Genomic DNA, 10353 nt, shown 5'->3' with positions numbered 1-10353 from the left:
TTGAATGAGATTTTTCCGTTTCTCGAATCGTCTGATGAATTTTAAGAGGACATTCAAAATATTCTCCATGATTCACGACTAAAAGAAGAAACCGTGAACTGAAAGTAACCTCCTTGTTTATGCCAATTGTTCCGAAAGACTCTCGACAAATTCCTGCGTGCCGAAGAATTTGTCTACTCGCTGGCCACTCAATTGTACACTCAACTTGAAATTGCCATGCAAATGAAATCACCGAAGACATTGATACCGAATTGACCTCAGTGTCAGCCGATCAGCTAACATTATTTCTTGTCACACTTCCGATCTCGATGCCCAGGACAGGCGAAGGGAAAGCCAGGCCAAGTATTATGCCACAGCACGACACTTCATTGCACTCTGGTGCCCCCCATCCGCCCCTCCCTCCCCCCTCTGCCACGTGTGCTTAAAAATGTTCAACACATATTTTGTATGGTTAATTAAAAAGCAACAGCAAATAATGAAATGTAAATTCTGACATTAAATCCCCTCGCGTTTGGCGGAAAAAAACGCGGTAACATAATTTGAGTGATGTCTGCGACTCTTTTTCGCCTGCTGGGAATGCCTGGAAAAATGACGGAAAAAATCAATAATATCGAGGGTTGGAAGGGGGATGAAAAGTGGTGTAAAAAAAAGATTAACCAGGCGTCTCCACTGAACTCTTAATGTGGTTTCAATAAATTGCCCAAGTCCAGCTGACAAAGATCCTGGGGCTTAATATATTTCCTGTGAAAGTGCAGAACTTGTTAGGATGGCGATATAAATCATTAAAATAATATCCACACAAGTGGACCCCAAATTGCAATACCGCACGAGTAGTCATCTGTCTTTGTACAACACGAGAATTACCTCGTTAGAGCAAATGTTTCGCCCCACAGAGTGGCCAATTGATAGAAAATTGCCATTTGGATGGGCTGTACGCCATGCGGAGCCACTCTATTGATTAACCAGCGCGGTCACCGCCATGGAATTTAAAATGAAACCATCATTTGTCCAATTTAGAGGCAATGCGGTGATAAAATATATCACAATTTTTGTCAACCATCAGCACTGCATTTGATCCGGTTAAACCGCCACTTTATTGTCCACACCGATGAGGGCGCGCCGGAGGGAAGAGGACAGCATCCCCGTCGCGTCTTTTTCTGCGGGACGCCTGGGGATTTGAGAGAGGAAATCTCGTTGATTGTTTTGAATTGCGCGCCGCGCGCGATTCCCATACAATCCATCAACATTTGCCATGGCGATTGGACGAGAAGCAGCCAAAAGGCGTGGCACTGTGGTTAGTTTAGGAGTACTCACCCATACCCATGTTTTTTGCTCAACCTTCGAATACACACGCTCAACATCCAAACATCATGTTGGACTCAATTCTCGGGTATCCGTTCGACAAGAGCACAAAGGTGAGCTGCGGCGAAACATGGCAACATCAGCCAGAAAAAGAAAATGCGCGCTGCCATTCCGGCGGCGTCGAGGAAAGCATAGAATTGCAGAGAACACTGGCTATGCTGTATCGGCAAATTTGAGGGATAATCTCAAGTGGTGCGACCCCCAACCCCAGCCAAAAGGCGCTCATTTGAATTTGAGAACATCCCCGAAGAGGGAAAAAAATCAATTTCCAGGAACGAGCATCAGAGCCTACGAGAAAAAGGGGATCAGAGGAGTTCCCGACCACGACAGTCAAGTATACATCGAAAAATGTAGTAATTATTTAACCCTTGAGGGTAGACGGTGTTACACGCTCGGGTACAGGGTGAAATTTTATCTGAACGAGATAAAAAGAGAAGGGAGCATGGCTCTCGGAGGGACGGAAAAAAGCGACAAGAATGGGAATCAACCTCTCGAGTTCGTACGGGGAAATAATGCGGTTCCACCATCCCAGGGTTGGGGCGATGCCGTGCGAGAGAGGAGATAAATTTGTTCAGTATGCTACTAACATTGGCATTACGAGAACACAGGTCCTCAGGGAAAAATCAAGACGCGCAAGCTCCAAAAATCCCCACAACCTCCAACCCTCGGCAAATCGCACGAGCATTTGATTTGCCAAGTCTTACAGATGTCCCAGCGTACGTCCCAAATACGAGTCACTTCGTTTTTACACGGACAATATGCAATTAAATTGAGCTAAAACTCATTTCGATTGGTTTAATATGTATGGATTAGGCGTTAGCTCTACTTGGCTTATTCTGAACAGGGATTTTGTGGTCAGTTCTGGTAGAATAAACTCGATTTAGGGATGAATTTAACTTCGGTTCCAAGCCTTGCTAAATACGAAAGGTTGCTAATCATATTCTTTATTTTTTTCTGCATAATTTTCGTTCTCTGCACATCCTTTTCAGGCCATGGCGTCACTTTTTCTTCCCTTGTTTTCTTTGAAAGGTTCCAGAATATGAAAATACGCCAATATCGATCGGTTTAATCCGTGCATTTCACCTCATTTTCCCGCGCTCGCCAAAATTTTAAACTCCCAAACGAGCCATAAAATTTCGGTGCTGATCCAGATCCAGGATCTAGGTGTGCTCAGAAGTCAAAGAGCAGAAGCTTTGAAGTTGGCAAGTTGCCGAATAAATATAATTATTGCTGTGAATTGAGTGTAACCGTGTAATACACTTTGTATCGCTTCTAAACTGCAAACAATTCTCCCACCCATCACGGCAGCTCACAAAATAGCGTCGGTGACAAATCCTAAACCCACAGCCACCCACCGGGCGGCTCACTCCCTGCGCCGTCTTATGTACTCTCCTCCAACACAGTGTAGCAACATGGTTTTATGTGCACGAGAGAGAGCCTTCAAACGGCGTGTCGAACATCCGTTTTTAGCTCTTCTCGTGAAAAGACGACAAGAAGCTCTCCAGATGGAGCGAGAGCGAGAGAGGGAGCGCAAGGGGTGGCGGATGGAGTGAAAGAGAAAGTGAGCTCTACCACCTCTCTGGGGGACTGTAACGACCGAATAAATAAACTGAACGACAATGTCAAAACACCACCGAAACTTGATGCTAATTTTCTAAATATTCCCAATTAACTGATGACTCCGTAGTTTGGGTGTGTTAAAATGGGAGCCTCGGCCGCACTATCGCTGTGGCCGCGCGCGTTCCCCTCAATCGCGCGCGGCTGTGTGGGAAAAAGTTCAACCGATTCGGTGGTGGTGTGGGTGTGTGACAGAGAGGCACACGGGCCGGTAAGAAGTCATTTGATTTGCTTCCCAAGCGTCGCCGTGTGGAAGGAGAGAAAAATGTGAGGAGAAGTCGAGTGGAAAAATTCGAATGTGTGAGAATTCTTCAGCAGCCTCGCCACTCTGACGCACAGGTTGGGTGGGATAGGCCGTCTCTGTCGCGCGCGAGCGGCGGTTGGAAAAATGCCCGGCGCGCGAAGAAGACGGGGCTTGGCGGCGCGGCAGTGAAAAAGAAGGAAAGAATTGGCTGGGAGGCACAGATGCTCCGACCAGTCGAAGGAGGAGTGTCGCAGCGCCTTTCGACGGGCTGAACCACCCCACCATCCGCAGTTTGCGACCCAGAGCGCCGCACTCTTTTTCCTCGCCCTGGCAAGAAAGAGAGAAGCACGCGCCCTGGCGGTAGTTTCTTCGGCAACGCAGCGCCAGAGCGGGACGGCCGGCTGTGGCGCGAGCGAGATGGGTGTGCAGAGAGGAGTTGGCAAGTCGCTGCCTCGCTGCCAGACATCCAGTTCGGTGTTTGTTAACACAAAAGTCGAACGATAAGCGCGCGGCCAGAGCGACACGGCCACAATCACAGCGGAGCAGTGTATACTCGTCGTCGGCGTCGTGTTCGACCCCCCAAAAAAAGAGGTAGAGCTCGGGCAGGAGAGCGTGCGAGAGGGAGCGCACTGTGTGTCTCTCTCCCTCTCGGATTTTCATGTACTTACAACAGTGTTTTGCTGTTGTATTGTGTGAATATTGTGTAGTGGCAATTATCTTGGCCAGGTGACATACAGAGACAAAACTGTAAAGCAGTAAAGTTTTGGCTACCGTTCGCGATCGCGTCGCCAGCGACATAATCAATTTTTATACACCACCTCTGGCTTGAGTCGTTTTCCGTGCGCGCGATTTTCCCGCTACACATCTTGCGGCCGCCACTTTTGCAGCAATTTTTCCTGCAAACGCACAGCGCGACCCGATTGAGCCCCCAAAAAGTGCGGAAATCTAAATTTGCTGTCGGTCTATGAAAATGTACTAAAAATAAAAATATCAGTGAAGTTTGTCACACAATAAAGTGGGTTTATTTTCCGAAGATTAATCGCGTCCATTTTGGCATGAAATGGATAGGCAGCTGAGACACAAGCGCGATCATACGAAGTACAGACAATTTGTCAGACAAATCTGGTACAAGTGTTGCCGCGAAACTGTGCAGATCTGTGACAGTGACATCTAGGTTCATCCCCTAAGCCCCTGTAACTATATATTCAAAAGTGGGTGCGCACATCGAGCCACAGTGACTGTTTGGAAGCGTCTTGCAAGATTTTTTTTTTCTAAATTGTGGTTCAATGGCTCGTCAACAGCAGAGTGAATGATCGAGACCGTGATTCGCGATCGGCGATCTGACTTTGTCGGAGCGAAAAACATGTCACATTTTCCCTTCCGAGGATCGCCAACTGTTCAGGTACTTAAGCATTTCTCCATTAAGCCATAATTCACACACAAACACCCCGCGAAATCGCGACGGCAAGAACTGTCTCTGACCTCGCACTGTTGCTCCAGAAATCGCACCGGATGTTACGCAAACGGAGCAGGAAATTCACACACTGGATTTGCTCACGCACTGAGATTTTCACGCCGCGTCAGAGGCAAGAAAATTGCCAAGTCAAGGAATGACACATATAAAAAGTGACAATGTTTGCACAAAATCCTGTGAAAGGTGGGGAAAAAAAAGAAGTCCATTGACGCACATTCAAAGCAACTTTCATTGAGGAGAGTGTAAAGTCCGTCGGTTTTTGCACTTCATTCATGTTTGCCTGCACGCCATTCAAGAAGAGCCGCGCGGTGTTTTTCTGCTAACATTGGCAAATGAACATTTTGTGCACTGGAATATTTCCCATGCAAAATTCATACGGGCCAGAAGTGCGCGTCCTGGGAAATTTTGGGGGTGGTGGCAAAAAGCTTGTTCGAAGGATGTTCCTCAGCATCAGCTGCAGACAATCGTGACGCCCATGTTCAGTGGAATTCATTTATGTGCCCCCGAATGTTGCAAAACATTCAAAAACCCCTTTCGCATTTACCAGCATTTTCATTGACTCCCAGTTCTATCATCATTTTCAACCCCTTCGTGTCCTTTTGCATTTATAAGCAGCTTCTAAGTGTGCAGATGCATAACTATGCTGTAAATCTTCACTTGACTGACTCGAACGTGGTGTGAGTTTTCAAGGGAGACTTTTGGGCTTTCTTCTCTCCGGCATTTTTGAGTATTTGTACGGAAAAGATAGATAATATTTGACCTAGTTTAGCTAAGATTTTGGGCAAAGTTCAGGCGAAAAAGTGACTATAAATCCCGTCGTCTTCTGATTAATTCTAATCAAGGCCGAACAACTCTCTTAAGGCATAAGAAATAGATTCGAATTCTTAGCATAATATTACACTTGCTTCTCATTGCTTTAAAGTTATCGACAAATAAGTTATTGACAATTAATTTCAGCTAAGTTTTCACACAATTTTGGGGGAAAATAGCTGAAATCGACAATCTAATGAGTAATTATTTGAAATAAATCTGATTTTTCCAGAAATTGCACGTAAATAATATCAATAACCGTCATTTGATCCTGGAAATGCCTGGAATTTTCTGATACGGACTAATTAGTCCTTAGATTGTCGATTTAGACTATTTTTCCTCTAAAATTGTGTTGAAACTTGGTTAACATTCATTTGCGATAACTTCAAAATTAGTGTAAAAGACGCTTAAGAAGTGTTTAATAAAAATATCATTTGAATTTTAGACATCTGCGACTTCTTCATAGGCTATAAATTTGAAAATGCTCAAGATTGCGCAGTGAAAAGCCCTTCAAATCCATGGTTTCGATGGCCCGAAAGTGGCAAATTGCTGAAAATTTGTGTATTGTCTAAGGAGTGTCTGGGAAACCTCTGGAAACCCTTTGGAAATGTGGTTGTTCTCACTCTCATTTACACATCATTCAACCAGCACTTTCACTCCTCAGGCGAGGAACATGTGTAGACGGTGTGTTTCACCCTCTTGAGGATTCACAGAGAGAAAAGTCAGAGACAATGTGGCAATTCTCTCACATCAATTCGCCATCAATAATGGCTGAGGTGGGTTAAAGTGATATTTAATTAGGCTCTTCAGGCAATTCGACGGTGTCTTCGAGATTGATTCATTTGGGGTTCCTTGGGCGGAATTCACGCGGCAAAAGGGTTGGCTTTTACCACCCTGCGCCGGGACTCAAAGTGACAATATTCTCAGGCATTTCAATTGACTGATGACGCTGATGACCGTGAAATTTGCACATCTCCAGCATAAGATTGATTACCAGCAACGCCAGAGTAATCAAAAACATGGGTTTTTTGCATAGGCGACTCATTGGGGATAAAGCGGGCAATATTCAACCTCTAGGTGAAGATTTATTATCTCAGACACACAAAAAAAAAAACTATTGGCAGCGCAAAAATCTGAGAGCAAGTAGCAAAAATGCACATTTGATGTTCGCATTCGAGAAATTCAACACCAACTGGCGACCAAAAAGCAATCTGCAAAGGGAAAGACAGAAGTCAGAGAATGTGTATTTTTGTCTTCTCGTCCCAATGGAAGCATTTCGAAGATTTTTCTCTTATCACACTCCAAAATCTATTTCGCTTTTTTTCCTCAGAGACGACCAAAGGTGCAAAAAATGCATCGATTTTGCGCGTTTGTGGCATTTAAACACTTTTTCATGAATGAAATTTGTATTCGGGTTTTTCTTATTCAAATTCTCCACTTTGTGAATGTTGATTTCTTGGGGCAAATTTATCTCAGCCAGAGGAGAGACTCTTTGGGTGAGTCGCGCTCTTTTGGACGTGCGGAGACAAATCTGCAGAAGCGCGCTGGGTGGAGAAAAAAATGCCATCGAGAGTCCTCCGGAGGTATTAAAGAATCAACTGGATGGTCTTGTAGCGTGAGACGGTTGGCGTTGAATTGTTGGCTAGATGGTGGTGGATATGGCAAGTGTGAGTCTCTTGCCTCCTGTCCTCCTTCATTCTGTCTTGCAACAAAAGAACACCACAAGAACCATCAGGCTCTTAAAAGCTAGAGCGAGACGTTATTTATTGGGCGGATGTCGATTTTGGTGTTGAGATAAGGAAAAAATGTTTATTATTGTAAAATGGCTTGCCAACACTCTTCGAGGCTCCTTCGTCTGTGTCTTTTGGGATCCTCGCGCAGCCAAAAGCTGTGAGGTCTGTTCGATAAATTAGCTTAATATGTTACAGCCATTTAATTGGGTGTTAGTTTTTCGGGAGGATGCTCGTCCGAGGGGCCAATCGTCCCGAAATTTATTACCCCTCGGCGACTCTCTCTATTGATTTTCTTCGCCAAGCCGAGAGAGCGAGTAATTCCACTTAAGCTGCACATTTTTAGGAGTCGCCACAGGAGAAGGGAAAAAAATCGAGCTTTAAGCTTTTGGCCATTCCACTGTGATCCTCGCAATGCTTGCAAGATCCATTTGAGCTCGTTAAAAAATGCGGGGACGATGGAAAAAAAGGACGAATGAAAGTGCAATTAATTTAATTAATAATTAAGACTCGGTCATAAATTTTACATAATTACACTGGCGTGCCAAACATATTTAGATCCTATGGCGGGCAAAGAGAAAGGATGCTTCAGGAGGTGAAATGGGGGGAAATAAGTTCACGAAAGAGATTCTTCTGGTGCCTTTTTTTCATCACTTTGTTCGGCCTTTGAAGTGTCGGAAGCGTAAAAATCACCTCTAAATACCTTCTTGTTACAACGCCTAGGAAAACAAGAGATGAAAGAAAAAATCACGCGTAGGCCGATATAAATTATAGCTGCTGCATATATTTTTTCTTAATTCTTTATTTCTTTGCGCTCTTCAGTCGGTGAATTCACCTGGATTAAGAGTGTTCAAAAACACATATTTATCGTCAACTTTGTTGATGGAGCTCAGAAGGGGTTTATCACTGGAGAACATCTAGTAACCTTTCTGCTTTTCAGCTTACTTGTGTTGCTCATTTGATCACTTTGGGGCAATCCTGTCCGAGAGAACATGAGCAAAACATCCATTTGGACTCTGTGAGCTTCTTGTAAGGATCAACAGAGTGTCTGGGAATTGACAAAGTTACAATTTATGACTCAATTCGGGGGCTTTTTCTCAATTTTAATTGATGAAATACAAAGTATAAGGGCTGGAAATCGTTAAAATGATGTACAATTCCGTCAGCAAAGTGACAATGCTAACCGAATAATGAAGAGAAAAGAGTGAAGATGAGATTGACAAGGTGTTTTCACATTAAATTTAACAGCTGTTCCTTCTTGACTTTTCGGCTCTCGCTGTCGTTGTCTTTCTGCCAGTGTGTTTGATTAAATAATTGGATTTTTATTGTAATTTAATTCTCTGGCTATTCTGTTTGACGGGAAGAACAAAAAGTGGAATATTTGAGTGCAATCCTCGTAAATAATTTACACGAATGGCTGTTTCTCATTCTTCAGCTTCTTGTGTGTCTCTCTCCTTTGCGAGTTTCTCTGGCCAAGTCCAGAGTGATTGTTTGTACACCATAAATTCGCTGATAAATTTGCGCCTAAATGGGCCCCATAAGAATTCAGCAAGATGAGAGATGTTATGCATGGCCGCAGTGGACGAGATTGAGCGCACTGAGAAAATGTATGGCCGACAAGAATTGAATGAAAAGAACTAATGATGTCGTCTTTAACATAATAATAAAATATATAAATTCACGCTACCATTTCTTGAACAATTTATCATTTCCGCAAGCACTAAAAACGTCCAATAAGGTCAGCAATTCCATCTTCTTTTCTCGGTGGGGCTTTTGTTTCTGCCACTATCGCGCCACTCTTTTCGAGTCCTCTCCACATTATTATAAATACAATATCTTTATGATTCCACCTCTTTTTCCCTCATCTTATATTAACACGTCATGTTAATTTCATTATTTCTTCACATGTTTTCCAGCGTTATTCTTCTTCTTTCACATGCGCTTTTTTCTCTTTAACCATTTCTCCGCGCTTCTGCGTCGCCTCTTTGACACGTCCATTGACGAGAAATCATTGAATTCAATCGCAAAATTTGGGGTGTTTTTCCTGAGAAATGCTATTTTAGCGCATTAAGACGTGGCTGACATAAGAATCACACCGCCAAAGACAGTGGCAAAGCTTCTCGTGCGACTCATAATCCGAAACTGCAAACTTTTTGCCCACTCAACACGACACAACAGAGGAGAATAAATTGCAAATTTGAATTAATTAATTAATAATGTGTAAATTATGTGAAGGTGACTGACACAGAAAATCCATCAATTTCTCTCTTGTCTTTCGTGATGTCAACACATGTTTAGTTTGCTGCTTTCGCGACACACCAAACTTTGTCCAAAGAAGACCATCTTGAGGAGTGAATATTGTTAAGAATTATGCAATAGAAGCATAAATTAGATATTCAAGCAGTTTAATTGAAAGCCAATCGACAGATTTGGCCGCCGAAGACGCGACTCTTGATTGACGTCGACAATTATAAGCCTCTTATAGTAGCTTCTCTTCGCGTAATGCATACAAAATTAATGCATGCATAGCGCAATTATATGTAATCGGAAGCAGAATTGAATTTCATGTGGACGCATGTTGTTAGCATTATTATTATTTCTCTTTCGTTTGGCGCCAGAGCCGCTTCTTGCCGCCCTCGCGCAATAGAATGTCTTTAGAATTTGAGATTCAATGGACTTTGGGAGCTTTTGATTTCACGTTGGATGCCGAAAAATCGTGAAAAATCCATCACACCTAATCAATTGCTGGGTTTGGAAAATGTGTCAATTAATCCGCCCCTGAGTTGCATATGAAATTTATCCATTTGTCACTCGGAAAGCGTGACTTTCCGTGTTAGTTTCCATATATAATTCCATTTTGTATTTGTTCTCTTTCTCCTCATCGCACTGGGAAGATTTTATGTTTGTGTGGAGCCTCTGGAAAGGCACAATGAAGTGTATTCCCCCTTTGGCACCTCCACATTTCAGCTCCCTTTCGACCTCATCGTCACACTTTACACTGGCTTGCAAAATTTCATGATCCAAATCCATATATTGATCGACTTATCACTCGATCATAGTTCAAATTTGAATTGAAATGGATTTGCATAATTTGGATTTTGTGCGTGAAAAAAAGA

At 43.3% G+C, this 10353-nt stretch overlaps 1 protein-coding gene across 1 annotated transcript in view; it reads left to right on the top strand.

Annotated features, from left to right (window-relative positions):
• The first annotated feature begins 3710 nt into the window (after positions 1-3710).
• The window catches only part of LOC132261032 (homeobox protein araucan), a 34480-nt gene continuing 27837 nt past the window's right edge, over positions 3711-10353 (top strand). Inside the window, exon 1 of the mRNA XM_059759530.1 lies at positions 3711-4625. Within this exon, the coding sequence (XP_059615513.1) occupies positions 4533-4625 (93 nt within the window). The 5' untranslated portion in view covers positions 3711-4532. The remainder of the gene's footprint in view (positions 4626-10353) is intronic.

This window comes from Phlebotomus argentipes, unplaced genomic scaffold (assembly GCF_947086385.1).
Source record: "Phlebotomus argentipes unplaced genomic scaffold, Phlebotomus argentipes genome assembly scaffold_18, whole genome shotgun sequence".
Classification (NCBI taxonomy): domain Eukaryota; kingdom Metazoa; phylum Arthropoda; class Insecta; order Diptera; family Psychodidae; genus Phlebotomus; species Phlebotomus argentipes.
Note: the sequence above shows the minus strand (reverse complement) of the source record. Positions and strands in the feature narration are given on the sequence as shown.